This window comes from Astatotilapia calliptera, chromosome 7, assembly GCF_964374335.1.
Source record: "Astatotilapia calliptera chromosome 7, fAstCal68.1, whole genome shotgun sequence".
NCBI classification, from domain to species: Eukaryota; Metazoa; Chordata; class Actinopteri; order Cichliformes; family Cichlidae; genus Astatotilapia; species Astatotilapia calliptera.
This window is the reverse complement of record NC_137428.1, coordinates 35387024-35406250: the sequence shown is the minus strand read 5'-3', so window position 1 is coordinate 35406250 and position 19227 is coordinate 35387024. Positions and strand designations below refer to the sequence as shown.

The 19227-nt window shown below is 42.0% G+C and overlaps 1 protein-coding gene across 2 annotated transcripts in view; it reads left to right on the top strand.

The window, feature by feature from the left end:
- Window positions 1–19227, top strand: part of ehmt1b (euchromatic histone-lysine N-methyltransferase 1b) — a 41833-nt gene that overhangs the window by 6289 nt on the left and 16317 nt on the right. Inside the window, exons 1-3 of one of the 2 annotated variants that reach the window (XM_080304475.1) lie at window positions 13958–14250; window positions 17524–17614; window positions 17703–18223. In XM_080304475.1, the coding sequence (XP_080160601.1) occupies window positions 14080–14250; window positions 17524–17614; window positions 17703–18223 (783 nt within the window). In that variant the 5' untranslated portion in view covers window positions 13958–14079. Of the gene's footprint in view, window positions 1–13957; window positions 14251–17523; window positions 17615–17702; window positions 18224–19227 lie in introns of those variants that run through there. The other variant, XM_026174419.2, reaches the window with a different exon arrangement.

Below are 19227 nucleotides of genomic sequence, written 5' to 3'. Positions count from 1 at the left end.
CACAAATTAATTCTCCTTACCTTACATAACAAATAACACTAAAACTTGTAAATTATTGCATATAACAGGGAAATCGTTGCATCGCTGCCTAAACATGACGAGGTACGTTAGCGCCCTCTAGTGGGTGAAAACTTAGCCTTTATGCTTAGTAGCGGTCAGCAGCTATATGCTCCGTAAAACAACAAAATACATATCTACAGGACAAACTTTGTTACAAACCTTGTTCCCTCATCAACCAGGTGCTAAGAAACTGCTTTCGACTCAGTGTTGCACCTTAATAGCCGTTCTTTTTCCCATTCCCGTCCATTAACCATAGAGCACACCTTCTCTCTGTGCATTAAAACGCGCGCTTCTGCCATATGGTTTACGCCACTTGATTTACGGCACCTTGTCGCTCTGTGACTTTCAAAATAAAAGCATTCACTCCAACAATATAATAGCCACTCATAAGTTTACAAAACACTTTACCAAATATTAATGAGGTCATTTACAACGGTAGTCATTGTGGCAAGCGGGCTGTTGTTTCTTTGGAACAGGGACAATAATGGACTGTTTGAAGCATGTGGGAACCACAGCTTGGGCCAGGGAGAGGTTGAAGATCTCCGTGAACACCGGTGCTAGTTGATCAGCGCAGGCTCTAAGGACCCGGCCAGGGATTGCATCTGGTCCTGCTGCCTTCCTGGTGTTCACCCTCCTGAAGGTGTTCCTCACAGCATGCTCTGTGATGACGAATGCATCTTCTTCACTGGTGCACTCCGAGCGCGCGCAGCCGTTTGTTGTTTTAATTGCTGCGGCGTCGAAGCGAGCATAAAACGTGTTCAGCTCATCAGCCAGTGAAACATCTGCATTCATCATTGAAGAAGCTGGTCATTTATAGTCCGTTATAGTCCGCAGTCCTTTCCACAGGCTCCTAGAGTCGCACTGTCGTAGCTGTTGACTCTAGTTTTTCCCCGTAGCTCCGCTTTGCCTTTCGGACCGCGCTGCGCACGTTGTAGGACGCAGCCTTGTATAGGTCCATATTACCGGAGACAAGCCCTTCATTATAGGCAGCGGTGCGTGATCTCAGAGCGTCGCGGATGTTTTTATCCACCCACGGCTTCTGGTTGGGAAACGTTCGGATGATAGTTCTTTCTGCTGTGTCGTCCGCTAGTTTCCCGATAAATCCCACAACCGCTTCCGTAAACATGTTGATGTCATCAGAGCTGTGCCGAAACATGTCCCAGTCTGCGTCATCCAGTGCGTCCTGCAGCGCGGCCACCAATTGGTCCGTCCAGCGAGCGACCTCCCTCCTGATTGGTGGTTGCTGCTTTAGCCTTTGTTTGTAGGCAGGCATGAGGAAGATGGCGGAATGGTCCGATTTTCCAAATGCCGGCAGGGGCTGAGCCTTGTAACAGTTCTTGAACAGGGTGTAGCAGTGGTCTAATGTCCTCGTGCCCCGGGTGGGGCAGTTGATGTGCTGGTGAAGGTTGTGAAATGTCCATTTGAGATTCACTCTGTTAAAATCTCTCATAACAATGAGTGCGGCATCTTGGTGAAGTGTTTGTTGATGTGTGAGAGCCTCATGTAGCTCACATAAGGCAGTGTCCGAGTCCGCGTGAGGCGGAATGTAAACAGTGCAGGCAATGACCGCAGTGAATTCCCGAGGGAGATAGAAAGGGCGACACTTAACGATCAAAAGCTCCAGATTGGGCGAGCAAGAGCGTGTGAGTGGGGAGATGTTTGTGCTGTCGCACCATCTGTTGTTCACCATCAAACATACTCCACCACCTCTTTTCTTCCCCGACTCCATTGTCCTGTCCATGCGGTAAACCGAAAAGAACCCCGTCGGCTGCACGGCGTGGTCTGGTATCGCTGGGTTCAGCCAAGTCTCGGTGAAGCAGAGGAGGTTGCAGTCCCGAATGTCTCTCTGGAACTTGATTCTGGCTCTCAGGTCATCAAGCTTGTTCTCGATGGATTGAACATTGGCTAGCAGGATACTGGGCATGGGTGCGCGGTGTGCGCGAGCCCGTAGCCTGTTCCTGATGCCGGCTCTTTTACCTCGAGGCCGTCGCTTAGGGTCGCGTCCTTTGTTCTCTCTCAGGATCTCCTTTGGCCAGGTTGGGTCCGGAGTTAAACATGGTGAAATGTTCTTGTATTGCAGACCAATAGAAACCAAAGTGTCTCTACTGTAGCGGATTTGTGTGTTTTGCATGATGCCCATGCAAGATTATCGCAGATATAGCAAAAAGTGACGAAAAACTGCAAAAAGTGGAGAAGTTAGGGCAGAGCATCCAGCATGGCAGCCGACCTCACTGGCGCCAGATAATTATATTGATACAGCGATATTAAAAACGGTGATAGTGTTGTGGTGACACCTCTGTGTGTGGCACAGCCAATTTGGGGGCCATAATGTGCTCTAAATATTATCTGAAAATTCAAAGGAGAAAACTTGAAACATTGATGGTCTGGTATTGCCTTGCCCAACAGATCACTGGTCAAAACATGTTATAACATCTAAAAGATTATTTATTTATTTATTTATTTACCTACATTTTGAAACTGGTAGGGTTGGGTACTAAGCTTTTTTTTTTTTAGGTTTTAGGGGTACTGACTGAATTGTATTTATCTCATCAATCTTTTGGGAATGTGCATAGTTAAGAGCAGGAATGTCAGGTTTTAACCCATTTAATTTGTTGAAAACAAACAAAAGCTGAAAAACACTGTGAAAGAAAGAAGCCAAAACAGGAAAAATTTGGTTCCGCTTGTGTGTTCCTGTAAGGAGTCGAGATGATGCATTTTGGACAAGTTGCAGATGAGAAAGCAGAGCCTGGCTGCCCAGATAAAGACTATTGCAATAGTCAAGCATGCATGAAATGAAGGTAGGGGTGGGCGGTATAAACGGTATACGGTAGAAATGATATAAATTTGGCCAACTGTAGAGATTTTGACTGTACCGCTCTACCGCGATAGCGCATGTTAATGGTGTCATCATCAAGCTGCGCCTGTTTTGGTCGAAAGCATTGCAGCGGCTGCAAACAACATCATCTGCAAATTATGCCTGGCGGCAGTAATGGCAAAGAGATGAAGCACTTTTGGAATATGGGGAAAGCCAAAAACTGCGCTTCCTCCACTTCCGTAACATCGATTCATTAATGTTGAATTCTCTCGCAGCTGCTCTATTCCCATGTTGCAGTATATTAATGACTAACCTCGTATTGTGGATGGATTATCTCAGTTGTTCTCCTGACTGAAGTTTGGTCCATTTATAGCATCCTGCCATGCAGTTGCATTTGTCCCTAACCACCAGAATCCCTCACGTTAACTTTTATCGAGTGAAAATCTCTCAGTCAGAACATGGCATATCATGTTTAGGTGGAAACTAGCGAGCTAACTTCCTGCTAATTTCTAACTGTTGAATTTAATAAATTCTGTTTTCATGCCTGGATGTTAAACTTTGCTGCTTTACCAGGTGTAACAAAAATGCTGATCATTTTATTAAAGATGAAAGAATTTAGACAGTTTTTAACTCTCAGTGATGCCTCAGTGTTCGTTTGACTTTGGGACCTGAAGCAGATGAAGTTTTGGACCCAGATTACTCCGCGAAGCTCCTGACTACGGCAGCTGTAATGCTCCTCCAATCCATCAAGTGGTGCGGCTTCATAGCTTACCAAAGTCGTTCTAAAACATTTTTGACAGATTTCTGTGCGCCGTGTACCACATAAAATCGGTTCGAGGTCAGTAAGCACAACCAGAATTCATACATAAAGCACACTGTCGATTTTTGAGAAAATTAAAGGATTTTAAGTGTGCCTTATAGTGTGTAAAATACTTTATACAGAAGAAAAGAATATATCGCGATATATATCGTTACTGCACATGCTTCAAATTATACTGTGATATGGCCTAAAAGCCATATCCCAGTATATGGCTTTTAGGCATGAATTACTTCCTTACAGTCAATTAAAGATACAATGGGGTTAGACCTTAGAAAACCCGTCAACTGGAAGAATCTAGCTCCAACAACAGCATTTATTTGTTTACCAAATGTGAAGCTGTTGTCAGGTTTTTTTTTTTTTTTTTTTTTTTGCAAGGGACATTTAGAAATTATCCAAAGGGCCAAGACGACATTTAAAGGACGCATAAGGCTCAGGAGGGCTAGTTCCACTTCTGTTTTTTGTTGATTCAGGTTCAAGAAATACAACTTTGTCTGAAATTGGGGCTGTGGTATTCTTTTTGAGAGCAAGATAGATTTGTGAGTCATCTGCATAACAGATGACTCGCATTGGGATACACTTTCTTTGAAATTTTCTTTGAAAATATTTCCTAATGGGAGCAGGAAAAGTGAAGAGTACTGGACCTAGGATGCATCCTTGTAAAGCCCCCATGTGAGGGGAGCAGGTGATGATGAAAAACTAATCAACCTGGTGGTGAAACCTTTGCAGAGTTTCTTTAGTACAACTCTCCAGTAGAAAATCAATAAATGATCTGATTCTGTGCCATTATGTGTTTTGAAACCAGAATGAAATGTTTAAGTGATGACATTTTTTTCCCTAGGAGATCCTGAAACTGGTAGAAAGCAAATTTCTCCAGCACCAAAGAGACAAAAGACAGATTAGAGATCAGTCTAAAATGCCAAAAAGGTATAGCTGGGTACCTGTACTTAATTCCAGATTCCAGTTAAAATATGAATTTTACCCAACCCTATCTTCTTCTTTTTTTTTTTTTTTTTTTTTTAAATAAAAATAAAAAATTTGGATACTAAAGATTTTATTAAACCTAGTAGTGTTTATTTATTTATTTATTTTAAATAAGCTATTGTAAATGTGTAAGACAGAGTTGCAAGTTATGTAGCACCTATAGAAATGTCCAGCACCACTGCTATTGCCAACATTTATAGTAGTGCTAGTTCAACCCCATTTAACCTCATAACCATATTGCTCTGTAGGGATGGGTATCGTTTAGGTTTTATACGATACCGGTGCCAAACCGCTACTTTTGAAACGGTGACCGTGCTTAAACGGTGCTCGAACCGGTGCTTAAAGAATGGAAAACACAAACTTTGTCCAAAAACCTCATATGTTTTTATTTTTAGCAGTCTCCTTTTTTCTGCACTTTTTCTTTGGTCATTTTAGCCTTTTTGGCCAGGGTGAAGGGAGTATCTGCCATCAAACAAGAAGACAGCCGCATGTAACTACGACGGTGTTTGCCAGTTCACCTTACATGCCTTAATTTAATAACGTGGTTAGTAGGGCTGCCACAATTAGTCGACTAGTCACGATTACGTCGACTATCAAAATCGTCGACGACTGATTCAATAGTCGACGCGTCGTTTGAAGCTTTGTAAGATCACAAAAGACGCAGGAATAAGTAGTAGGATTTAAGTTTGTAATAACGGAGTGAAACAGAAGATGGCAGCACTGCATGTACAAGGATGCCAGCTGCCGTTAAACCCCGAAGAAGAAGTAGCTCCGTCCCAGAATTCATAGCGCAGCCCAGCTCAGTTTCCAACAATGGCGGCAGCTAGTTAGTTTTAATATTACTCTTATTATTCTTTCTGGGTCACAAAATAAACGTTTAACATATTTTCAGGCGAGAATGTAACTGTATAAACCTACTATCCTTGGAAAGGTGAAAAGCACCGAAATGTGCGCTGCTTTTCGTTCTGGTTACTACCAATTATGTCAGAACCATCAGTACCCATCCCTATTGCTCTGTGGTCATTATTATGCCAAAACATTAGTTGATGGTGGAGTTCTTCTTCGTCTTCTTCTTCAGCCTTTTTCATTTAGTCACTTTAAAAAAATGGTATCACAAGAAGAATTGACCAGAACTGTTTAGGAGGAAATGTTACTCAATGGGCCAATCTCAGTAACTGAAGGTTGCATTTATGTGATGTGTAGTTACATTTTTAGTGAGGTGCATGATGGGGTACAGTGTAGGGGTTTCAAGCCTTTGCGGTTATGACACACCCCCAGCATAGATATAATGCAGAAGGATCGCCTGCTGATTCTTTGAAGTTGATTTCACTGTAAAAGTGAAAGCAAAGTGGGAAAATGTTTTATTTCCTGTGTGGCAACCCTTCTTTGTAGGAACCACTTCACCAACTAGGTGCTTATATATCCCAAAAGAAAACACCAACATGAAAGAACCATTTGAAAACTAAGGGTAGCATGGTGAACCAGTATTTATGACTGTTGCTTCAAAGCAAGAAGGTTTTGTGTTTGAACCTCATGGTTGGCTTTATCTTGGTGCTGCCACTTTAAAGCGTGTGCATCCTGAGTTAATTCGAACATCAGCATTGGGTGTGTGTGCTATCTTGTCTGCCTCCTTTGCAGAGCTTCAAATCACACTGGGTGTGTAAAGATCAGGTAAGGCAACTAATTCAATTTTGTTGTAAATTAATGCTAGAGGCTAAGGCTGTTAAGGCTAGACATTGTCTCTAAACAATGCATGACAGACTCCACCACATTTTCCCACTTTTCAGCACTTTTTCTTTTATTTCCGGTTGTCACAAGTTATGCACGGTGGCAGCTTTTCAGTTGCCAGCTAAACACACCACTAACAACAACAGAATCCAGTTCATTCTGCTTTTAAGCCAGTGAGGCGTGATTGCTGATGCCGCTCAGGTGTGTCTGCCTCCCCCGCAGCCACACCACAGACCACGCCTTGCCACATACCCCCATCGCTTGAATGAGGCCGGGGAGTCATCCGGCCGAACCTATTCGGCAGCAGGTATGTGTTGGCTCGGCTGCATGGCAAGCGGCGTTGGCGCAGCAGTTACGGATGTGAGCCGAGGTTCGCAGGCGGCTGGCATGCAGGACCCCACCGCACGCTGGTCTCTGGTAGAAACGAGGCAGGTCCAGCTGGTGCGCAGGTCCCTCCTGCACTCTGACCTCCTCCAGTTGAGCAGCGGATGCTCTGGATGATTCCATCATGCAGTTTTTTTTAATATAGTTAATATCTTGTGTTAAATAATTGAAATTATAAAATTGACCAAAATAATCACAACACTTATTTTTCTCGGTAGAGCAGGGCGATATGACCAAAAATATTTATCACGATATACATTTGAAAATTTGTGATAACGATATAACTGACGATATAATTGACACTAGACAAAATACTTTACAACTCCACAACTTTGATGGGGTTTTTTGCACTAATAATGTATTTTCACTTAAACAAGCAGCTATATATATATTTTTTTATGTGCATTAAAGTTATATAAAAATTTAACAGTGCAAATTCCTTGCTGACCGTTTAACCAAAGGGCATTTCCAGTGTAAATTGGCCAACATATCCTTAGCATAACCATATATAATATCCACAAAACTTAAAAAGAGGTTATACACACTAGGGCTGCTCAATTAATTGAATTTTAATCACGATTACGATCTGGGCTTTCAACGATCTTTAAAAATGACTGAGCCGATTATTAGCCCCTCCCTCGTGCTTTACTCTCGCGCTGCTCGGTGTGGCAAATCGAACGCACCTCTCTGCGTTTCAAACACGCGTCACAACAATTAAATGGACCCGAGGGAAGCTCGGAAAGCTAAGCAAAAGTTATTTGGAGAGGAGAGTGACTGCCGTTGGTTGAAAAGAGAGGTAAAAAAAAAAACTTCAGTGGTGTGGAAACATTATGGGTTCGTGGAGTCAGACGTGGATCAAGTAGACACAGTGTGTAAACTTTGCTATGGTGTCGTAGCTGCACCACAGAGCAACACTGCAAAGTTCACTAAACATAGATGTTTACATTTTTCATTTATTTCTTATATTGCAAACATTTGCACTGTTATCAGTATTTGCACACTATTTTATATTATTTTTTAAAATCATTATTCAATACATTGTTATTGTTAACCCTTTAAAGCCGGGCAGAGCAGCACGCTCCGTTTTGTGTAACTATTTTTAAATCCCTGTAGAACCTGAACCGTGTAAGCTAGCGCAATATTTTTTTTGCATTTGAAACCAGAGGAGTTGTACTTGCATCTTATGCCATCAGCTTGTCCTCGGTCACGGTTTCCTTTCACATATAGCTTTGCAAAAATTGCATAAAAAGGCTTGCAGGAACAAAAACATAATATTCCAGAAACGCTTTGCCAATCCGATCAGCTGTTCGTAACACTTCCCACATTGAAACAGACGTCAGCGCGAACTATCACATGTCCGCCATTTCCTGCCCGAAACCGGAAGTGACGTCATTTTCGCGGAAAATGTAGTTTTTTACTTGTAGGCCTTAAAAGCCTATTCTGGTGTTTTTATAAGTAATGTTTGACTTTTCTGAATAGTTTCTGGGATGCTTAGAACTCGAATTGCACTGCTGGAAATAGTTTATTTTGATGCACATGCTGTTTTCTTTGCAAATTTGCATCATAAGATTGTTTTTCGTTTTTCCTGCAGTATATAAAAATTGCTGTATCTCTAAAATAAAACTATGAAGACACTCAAAATAAATTTCCTGTTGTTGTAAAGTATTTTTTGCAACTTTTTTGTATTTAAAGTTTTGAGGGATAAACCTCTTAAATTTCCCCAAGTAGAAATATATATATATATATATGTAAAAAAAAAAAAAAAGAAGAAAAAAAAAAAGACAAAAACGATTTTCAATTTTTTTTTGTAGTTTATTGCACTTTTTTGCAATTAATGTAATTACTATGGACTTAATGCATACATATTATTAAAATATGGGCTATAACAGTTGTATTGATGTATAGCAACTTGAAATGCTCCCACAAATGGCACTACAACATGTAAAAAAAAAATATATATATAAGTTCTGGCGAACTTGGTTCTATGGTAGGTCTTAAAGGGTTAAATAAATATCGTCAAATAATCGAGATCTCAATTTCAGTGAAAATAATCGTGATTATCATTTTTGCCATAATCGAGCAGCCCTAATACACACACAATATGGTAATATTATGTCGAAGCACAGTACGTATCACTCCGCGAGGCGCCTGCCTAATATAGCCGTAATGCTCCGACAATCCATCAAGCGGTGCGGGTTTGTAGCTTAGCAAAGTCGTACTAAGACATTTGACAGATTTTCGAGCGCCGTGTACGACATAAAATCGTTTCGAGGTCAGTAAACAAAAACAGAATTCATACATAAGGCACACAGGATTATAAGGAGCACTGTCGACTTTCAGAAAAATCAAAGGATTGATTTTTAAGTGTGCCGTATTTTCCAAACAACACGGCAATAACGACAGCCCGCTAGCATGCTCTACCAAAAATAGTGCTTTGTTGTGTATCTGATGGACGAAAGCCAGACCAGTTCCACACCACTGAAGTTGCAGCATTTTTACAAACCAATTCTGATTCATCAGTTTCAAACAGCTGAGTCATGGTTTGCGATACATGTGGCAAAAAAGTGCTCCAAGAGTGAGGCGTTGTGGCTATACTTTCCCAACCTTGAGACCTCAGAATTAGGGAGACATTCAAAGGGGCTGTTGGGGGGGGGGGGTTGATAAATACATTTTACAGTGTTTATTTATCGGATAAAATACGTTAAATGTCACCGTTATTATTATTAGCCGGTCCAGAAACAGCGGGGGTGTCCAAATTCAGAGGCTGCTTCCACCTGAGGACCCGCCCTTCACGGTCTAAAGAAAGCCAGGTAGTACGTCATGAGTTCCCTCGGTGGAGTGAAACTCAGCCATCTGCTCCTTGCTATCTAAAATATAACCGGGCGCTGGCGTAAACTCTCGACCGTCTCACACTTTCTTTAATTAGTTTTCTGTTTCATGTTTATTCGGCTGTGTGAAAACCCCGGAGGAACCCTCTCGAGGGATTAATAAAGTTAAATTTAATTTAATCTAATCTAATAACTTTAATCTTAGCCAAACCGATTTACTCACGAACAAATAAAACACTGAAAAAGCCAAACAATAACATTTTTAAGTTATCAAAGTGACTTGTATATCATGTTTAACCCGAGTAGCGAAAGACCGCGGGGGTTTGAAAACGATGTGTCGATCGGCTCAGATATTTGAAGTTTACACAGCTACATTCTCATCTGAAAACATGTTAAAAGTTGGGTTTTTTTGCGACCCAGAAAGAGAAATAAGAGTAATATTAAAACTAAGTAGCTGCTGCCATTGTTGGAAACTGGAATTGGCTGGGCCGCGCTATGAATTCTGCGATATGGTTTTTCAATTTTGTTGTCCAGGTGGAAATTCGGGAGAATGGTGGCTCCGGGATTCTCGGATTCTTATTAAGTGATAAGAACAAGTAATCTGATGTCCTGCAATCATTATGACGCTATAATTTGAGATACAAAGAATAAAATACGGTTTTTGGATAAAGTATCGGTATCGGATCAGTATCGTCGATACCCGCCTGAAAATTACTTGGTATCGGATCGGAAAGGAAATCAGTGGTATCGCACATGACTACTTGAAATTCCGTCTCCACCGTTGCTTGACACTGCGTGTATAGAGCAGGTAGTGCAACAATAGAAAAATAGTTGCGGGACGGCACTCTGTAGCGTTTGTCTAGGGTGTTGATCATTTTCCTAAATCCCTCGTTTTGCACAGTGTTGATGGGAGCCATATCTTTGGTCAGGTGATAAGTGATAGCCTCCGTAATTTCTTTGTGCCTGCGGGAGTTCGACGGGTATAGGGAAGCGCTGTGTAAGGTTCCTGTTATTGATGTTTGGGTGGTTGACAGGGACGGATTTTCTCCTGTCACTTTCTCGTCATCCCTGACGTGCTCTCCGTTGTTTTTTCCCTGCTAATTTTAGCATCACACGGCACAGCTTCTGTATCACGTGGTATAAGGCTCCGCCCTTGTCATTTGTTGAGCAGGAACAGTGAGCGCTTGTTTTCATGCAGATTACGTCCCGGATCAAAATGCGGTACAATCGTCGTCGTCGACATCTTTGAGATTGTCTTTATTATTTCTCACATGACTCTGTTTTACTTAACATTAGGGATGGGTATCGTTTAGGTTTTATCCGATACCGGTGCCAAACCGGTACTTTTGAAACGGTGACTGTGCTTAAACGGTGCTCAAACCGGTGCTTAAACAAATTGCACACGAACAACATTAAGCTACTCACCCAGAGAAGAACGGCTGCTGCTGCCATCATCATCCGTCATCATTTCTGCTACACTGGCAGGGCTAGGGGCCAGGACTGTACTCCTCGGGTTCTTGGGGGGATGTTGCTAACTCCGGGTCCGATAACAGGCACCACATCTGCAGTAGATGTGCTCAGTGTGAGGTCTCGCAGCAAGCTATCAAATACGGTGCATTTTTCGGCTTTCAAAAAAACACTATGCGTTGCCAGGAGTTTCATCAGATTCGAGGTGTTTCAGTACAGCCAGACTTTTTACCTCTTCGCCTTGGGCATTTTTAATCTGTAGCTCTGCTCTAAAAGAACATACGTACCTGGGCCCGCCTACTATCCTTGGAAAGGTAAAATGATCGGCTAAAATCCAAAGCGTATGACATCTCAGGGGGGAAAAGCACCAAAATGTGCACTGCTTTTCGGTCTGGTCACTACCGTTTATGTCAGAACCGGTACCCATCCCTAGTTAACATTTGCTCAATGTAAATGATTTGGGCTTAGCAGTCTCTTTTTAGGGTTACTAGGGTTTAGTAACTATGGGGTCTTTTCAAAAACACATTTTTCTAATAATAGATAATAATAGATTTATCCTGGATAGCTTTTTAAGGGTTTCTAGGAGCCAACAATTAGATTACCCCTCTAATATTTTTTTAGGGGTCCCTTTATACTCCTAGAAAAGCTTAGACACTTTGGGAAATGGACGTGGAGCATCTGAGGGTGTGTAGCTGTGTGTTATCATCAGAACTTTGGCAGCACATCCTCTGTGTTGGGTCTGTATGAATCAAGTTTGTTCCATCAATGCTCAGTCAGATTGAGATATGAAGCTTTTTTTTATTTTTTTTTATTTTTATTTTAGTCCACATTGATGCCTTGGGTTTTATTATTTGTAGTTTTTGGAGTGTGGAGTGTGGTGGAGTGTTTGTTTTGCTGGCCTACACACGTGTTCATCAGGGAGAGCTGTTGGCAAGTGAGGTTGTCTGGTCCCACTGAATAACAAATTGAATTTTTGCTTCAAATGCTAATCTCTACAAGATATGACAAAAATGGGTGTCTCCCAGGCCTACTTCTGCTGTCATTGTCCATGCAAACTACAGGCAGTATCTTCAAAGAAAATCACAAGGAAGGTTTTGATGCAGCAACCTTTTTGCAATCAATTTAACTTGGTTGCAGACAGCAAACACTTGCGACCAATCGGGGAACACACATTTTTCCTGAGCCACCAGTGGTTGTAAGGGATCACCAACTGGTCTTGAGACCTTATGCTTGTCATTCTCACCATTGTGAGTGGTTTCAAATGACAAAAGCGACGTCACATCCGCTGGTGTAAGTCGTCCTTTAGTGTTGTTTCAGCTGGTTGCACATTTAAGTTAAATTATAGCAGGTGCAGTTATTTTCAAAATGGACATGTTTCAGGCATGGCTGTGTGAGCATGTCCACCTCTGCAAGCATACATGACACAACGAACATGGGAGGACAGAAATCGTGGAGAGAGATTACTGCAGCAGTGCCGAGTAATTTCACGAGTACAAATGGATGTGGCTGTGTGATGACGTCACCTGATCAGCGCACAAAGCCATTGTGGCGAGCATAAATGGATCATTAAGCCGATGTTATTTGAGAGCATGTTTTGGCTGGTGAGCGATCTTTGAAGAATAGCTGAATAGCTCCTTGTGAAAGAGTACTTCTTAAAAAATATTTTTATTTTTTATTATCATCAGGGACTCACTGAGCTTTTTAGGAGGGGCACAAATGCACTTATATAATGGAAATGGGAGTGCTTGATTTGGAGCAGGAAAAGGAGAGCTTTGTAGAGAAAATTAATACAGAGAGAGTAATAATTATGTCCTGATTATTTGGCTGTCATAATTTAGAAGCCAGAATTAAAATGAACATTCATGAAATATAAAGTATAATGCTTTCTGTTAGAACTGCTTGTTTTCTCCTTTTTATTCATAATAACTTGAGTATTTTCATGTTTTAGACACCCAAGATGTCAGAAAGGTATGCCTCCCAACCTGCTTCCATTGTCATTGTCTTGGGCATGTTGCATAGCTCACATGTCAGGATTAGCTTGTTATTGTTTAGCTGTGAAACAGTATAAGCTGTAGCATTTCTACATCTGCATTCCTACCTGTCCAGGAAGTCTCCCAATGAACTAACCTGTTTTTATGTTTTTGATTTTTTTATTAATTGTGAGTTAATTGTTGGCAGAAATGCTAAAATAAAATGTCAGGGTTCGTTGATATACTTCCTCTTGATGTCATTTTTTTTATTGGATAGATGATTCAATTCATTGATCACATTAAAACAAAGTACGACAAAGACAACAAAAACAACGATGGAAAACCTTTGTACTGACATGTTATGCTAAGTTTGATTGATCTCGTAGGCTGATATCTTCAGGTCCTTTTGTGCTTTCCTTTCTAAGTGTTTCCAGGCTTCTTTAATGGCTGCTCAGCCTATAACTTAATATCTGTTTCATGAGCCTGGCAGGCCATGTTTAGTGGTGTTTGTTGGCCTTGAGCTGAGTGGAGACAAAAGATACTCCTGTTGAGAGGTTCAAAAAGTGGCCTGCTGTCTATGAAGAAAAGCAGTTTGGTTTTGGGCCTCATTTCTTGTACCTCCTCCTTCCTTCTCTCCATTGCTCCACCTGAAACGGCAGTGCCTGCATACTGTCGAGGCTTTTTGGAGCTTAAAAATCCTTTACTGACGAGAAGATTTATTATTTTTATATGAAACGATGAAAGGAATTACAAAATATGTATAAATAGAATAAGTGAATTTGGCATGAATACAGGAATATAAAATCGTCTGTACGTGCTGGTTGTTCAGGCTTTTTCCTCTTATTCTTGTTGGGTATGCAGCCTTTGGGTGGTGATTTGGGTCTTCGTTGGCAGTGGGGGTCTTCCAGTTTGGGGGGGAGAATGGAGTGGTGTTACAGTTGGAAATGACTGAGCATGCTCTGTGGAGACCCTCTGACAGAGAGGACCGACAGAGGGAGCCACCAGGTCACATGACCGGCGAGGTGAATGTGCATGCGGGGAAAGAAAAGGAAAGGAGGAACAATCTGTTCGACAGATCCTCGCGCTCTCCCTCTCTGTCCTCCCTCATTCTCTCTCTCTCTCAAACACACACTCTCCCTCACTCACTCCTTCTCTGCCGCCTTCTTCTCCTCAATGGAGGCCATGAGAAGAAAGCAGGTATGATGCTTCCTGGAGGCACAAGAGAAACGACATGTTAGCTTTGTATTCTTCACCCTTAGTTGGCTTTTAGTGGTCTGAGGAGATGCATAGTCTTTCTTCCCAGTTCCTTTTAGACCAAGTTACTACCAATTAGTTTCAGCTCTTGCTGTCTTCTCTTTGAGAAGGTTTCTCTTTTTGTTTTTTCTTTCTTTCTTTCTTTTGGTTTTGTTTTGTTTTTTTAATTTAAGACGTGCTCCTCGAGCTGCTCATCTGTCAGTAATTCTAATCTGTCAGATTTCTCTGGATTCCTGAAATCGAAAACTAGATCTTAAAGGAGAGAGGATTTGTTTGTGCGTTTTTTGTGTGTGTGGTAGCAGAGAGATGTGATTATGGCATGGATGGATCCTGTGACTGGAGACGGCTCCCTTTGAATTAGAGCAATCACTTCATGACAAATGTCAATCTCAATATGGGAAGATAAGCGTGACCTCCTGAAGATCTTGAAATTTACCTGATTTTTCTAAAGTGAGGTACAGCCACCTTTTTTTGGTTATACCTTTATCTTTAATCCCTTCTCTTCTCTACTCTCTCAGTGGTCAGTATGTAGTAATGAGGTCACTGTGGCCCTTGTCTAGGCTACAGTATGTTCAGATATATACTGCAGATGCTGTTTATTAATTTAGAGGAAGTACATTGGGGTGTGATGTGAGCTATGTTTACCAGCTGCTGGATTCTGACTCGGGGTCATTGGTTCATTTGCACAATGTGTCCCATGGCGGGTTAATTATTGACATATTCATAAAGGTTAGCTGAAATTTTATGCCAAGTCAATTATTATTTTTATTTTTTTTAAGGCTATCTTTGCCTTTTTATCTAGACAGTGGACAGCTGGGAAACGACAGGAAATGAGCTAGAAGAGAGGCTGCATGACAGACCACCCAGACTATTCAAACTGAGGGTTTTTTTGCAATTACAGTCTGCAGCTTCAATCCCTAAACCACCTGGAAAAAGAGCTTTGTCAGATTTCTTTAGCACAGTGTCAGGCTGTTACTGTGAAGTGGTAGCAAGTTAAATGTCAGGGTGATCTGTACGATTGGGCATTTTTTAGGATTTTTTTATTAGCATGTAATGGGGGCGGGGGTACTTTTATGTAAGCAGATCATAGCAGAGAACAGGTTTTGCAAATTGGTTCTTCATTCTTGAGGGATCAGGGTTCATTATTGTTTTATCTCATCTGGGTACTTAGGTACTCGGTACTTAGTGCCAGCCCCGGCAGCCTGATAGCTGCCTGTGTAATGTGTTTGTGGTTTGGTAGCTCTCTCTGACTTGTTTTCAGGTCTCTTTCAGCAGATCTAAAGATAGGTCACATCAGCACCTGCCTTGTCACATAAGAGGTTCACATTAAGTTGTATGGACAGGAAAGGCTGATCCTTTATAGTGCTATGAGCTTCTTTCTAATATTTATAGTGTAATATCACTAGTAACTCAACCACTGGGGCCTTCTTTGTGCACTCATAGTTGCAGCTTAGGCTCTGATTAGCTCTCACAGCCTTGGTTTCAGCTTTGGAGCTTCTTTCAGCAGCCTCCATATTCCCATCTATGAGTTTCCAGACCCCTTCAGTCCCCATCTAGTGGAAAACTGCTGCAATGGCTGCGCTGTGTCAGTAAACAATCTGGTTGCGAAATGGCGGCGATCTGCAGACAGCCTTCTCTGCTTCCCTCCCTCCCCCTTCTCCTGTCTCCACTGTGTATGTTCCACTTTTCACCACTAGGGGGAGGGCTGAGGCTTGTGTGTTTTTTGTGTAACTGGCTTTCTTCAAACCATTGGGGGGGGGAAGGGAGGGGAACTAAAAGATTCTTCTTCTCTTGACGCTCACAAGTGTTCACTAGATTCCCCCATGTTGATCATACACCAAAGAGGGTTGTCCCAGACTAGATGTTCTTTGGGGACAAACCCTCACAGACCAGTCCTTGGCCTGGACTTGTTGCTAATTGATTAGGTTCATGTTTGGCTCAGGAGCATGAACAGGGACGTGTTTCCTGACGGTTTATTTAGTTGGAGTCTCGGTTGTAAGCAGATCAGGACTCACACAGTCTGACTGTCTGAGCCATTGAGGAGAGGCTTTAGAGTAACTGACTGAATCCATTAGCTTATAGTGGCCTTATTCTCTCTCAGGTCTTTTGATTGGCTTTGTGTGAGAAGAAAATGTGTCCTCTGCTTTCCTTCATAAAGGTTAACTGATATTTTATGCAAAGTGTATTTTTTTTTTTTTTGGATAGGCTTTGCCTTTTATCTGGATGGTGGACACTTGGGAAGCAAACAGGGAGAAAGGATGCATGGCAGACCACTCAGACTATATTTGATTGGCTTAATGTGAGAAGAAAATGAGTCCTCTGCTTTCCTGGGGCAATTGGCTTCAGTACCTGACTTACTTCTCATCAGATATGACCTCTCACCACTGATCAGCACGTGTCTGTCCCTAAATATGCCCTAAATGAGTCTTAAGAGGTTAGGGAAAGTGTAAACCTTTATTTTCTGCGCTGGTTCTGTGTAATTCCTCAAGGTTGAACTGGCCTAGATTGACTAAATGTTGATATTTGAGCTGAAAGAGAAGGCTTTGCAACAAAGTAGACCTTAATAGTAAGCATGAGAGTGAAGTCACGATGATTTTTCCTTCAAGGCCTCCTGTTTCCTTTGGGCCTGTTTTTCCAGAGTGAGCATGAAGATGAAGGTCTGCTCCGGAGGAAGAGTCTTTATGTTTCCTGCTGTTATCTCTGAGATGTAAAGACGGTCGATGGGTGATTTGGTTTTCTTTTGAAGCTGTGGCAGGCGTCTGTTGCTCCACTGGTTAGTTGTAGCATATAAGGAGAGAAGCCGGAGACAATGAGAGTGCATAGTGGTGGCCCCCAATCTCTTGGCTGGCTCTACAGTATTCCTGACACTGATACATTACTGAAAAGCACAAATAAAAAGGGATTTTACACAGGATTAGGTGCATCGAAGGATGATGGTTTAATTCAGAGATATGCCTGCTTAGGCCTGGATCACAAATGTGGCTTTGAGAAGCTAAAACCAGACTTTTTGGGGTATTTCTATCAAGAAATATGTCTTTACACTCACTTTTCAGATAGTCTTAGGCTTTAGGAACACCTGGGGGGCCTATTTTTAGACACATTACAAACTAAGCAGCCACTTGATAATGTTATCCACAAAAAATGTATTTAATAAAGCTTAATTTAACAGTTTCCCTCACATGTACTTTTTTTGTTTTTTGTTTTTCTTTAAATCAGCCCGCTGGTCTAGCCAAGAGCTGCGTGGATAAAGGTGGATCCACAAAGAAAGAGGGACTAGATCCAGGAAGCAATGGAGAAGAGAAGTCAGGTATTTGTCTAAATATGCTTGAACGTATTTTATTTGTGTAAATGATGGGTTTACATTGTGATTTAATTTGTCTTGTTTGAATGCGAAGATGGGGACAAAGAGGTAGCAGACAGACTGGCCTTTTCCCCTGCAGCAGAGGTGATGCTGAACGGCACCGAGCGCGACGACACAAGCCACAAGGACCTGACAACAGGAAATAACAAGACTGTACTGTTGTTAAATGAAAATGGCACGTCTGACACGGAGCCACCGCATGGTTCTGTTACTGGAAGCAATGGATTCATTCTCACTAAGCAGCAGCAGCCGGAGCAGGAAGGCAGCGCTGCAGTGGCACCAGGTTTGGGAGTTTCCCCTCACAGGACTAACTGGTTGCCCTCGGGCTCACCGACAGGGGGGCATGCAGCCAAAACCCTCCCTGCCTCGGCATCTGGGAGTGCACAGAGTTCAGGTGCACTAAGGACTGCCCCCAGTACAGGGACAAAGCCGGGGCAGGGGACACCAGACACTAAAAATGGCCCCAGTTTATCTCCTTCCCCGGTTCCAGCGCCAGTCACCGTACACAGAGCGCGCAAGACCATGTCCAGACCTGCTGTCAGCCCTGCACAAAAGGTGAACCATGACCAAGAGCAAGGGATTATCATGTTTGCTTTAGATTTGTTTTTTTTCAACACCTTAAGGAATAAAAATAGTTGAAGGCCAAATTGGAAAAATCTGTAAGTCAGAAATGCCCTTACAATATACAACAGGTTTATCCCTGCAGCAACTCTTATAGTAATACAGCTTATATTGCCCTGTATGCAATTTCAATAGCAGTTTCATAGTTAGGGTACTATTAAACTGCTAGAGGCTTGCATTATGCTTTATATCAGCAGCTCTATCATACATCAACACAGGAGTTCTCAGATTCCCAGCTGGCAAAGAGGGAGATGCTAAGAACGTAGGAAAAGATGAGATGTTCTGCAGAAAACATCCTCCTCATACATTTTGTTTCCTGTTTGAACTTTTTCCATTTCTGTTCCAGTGCTGAAGTGTGGTCATTTCTGAGTATCCACACCTTAGCATTTGGGTGCCTCACACTTGAGTGTGAATGGTTACAAAGCTGTGTTAAAGTAGTAGTTCATGCATGCTGCAACACATCAACCCTAACCCTGATGTTAGAGCTTACAGGGTTAATCTGCGACTATAAAGGCAGGTATTAGAAGCAATTTGACCACAACCACATTTCCTCTGAGTAATGGTGTGTTATTCATTTCATCCCAAGGGTGTTGGATGACCTTGAGGTCAGTGACTATGTAGGCCAGCCCAATTGTCTTTTCTTGTTTCTTGTGGTTTTTGCCTTCATTTGACTAGGCAAATCATAAAGAACAATTTCTTTATAGATCTGGCTTTGCGAATGTGTATTTTGTCCTGATGAACCAGAAAAACGGCTTCCCCAAACTCAAAGCTGCAAGCTGTCGAAACAGAATTATATAATTGTGTACTCGAGCATGACTGCTTCCTTTTTAGACCTGTGGCTCTTTTCACAAAAGGATCTTATCTTGCCTTTGTTACCTGAAATGTCACTAAAAGTTCCTACCTCCTAAGAACTGTTTACAAAGGTGCTGACAGGAACA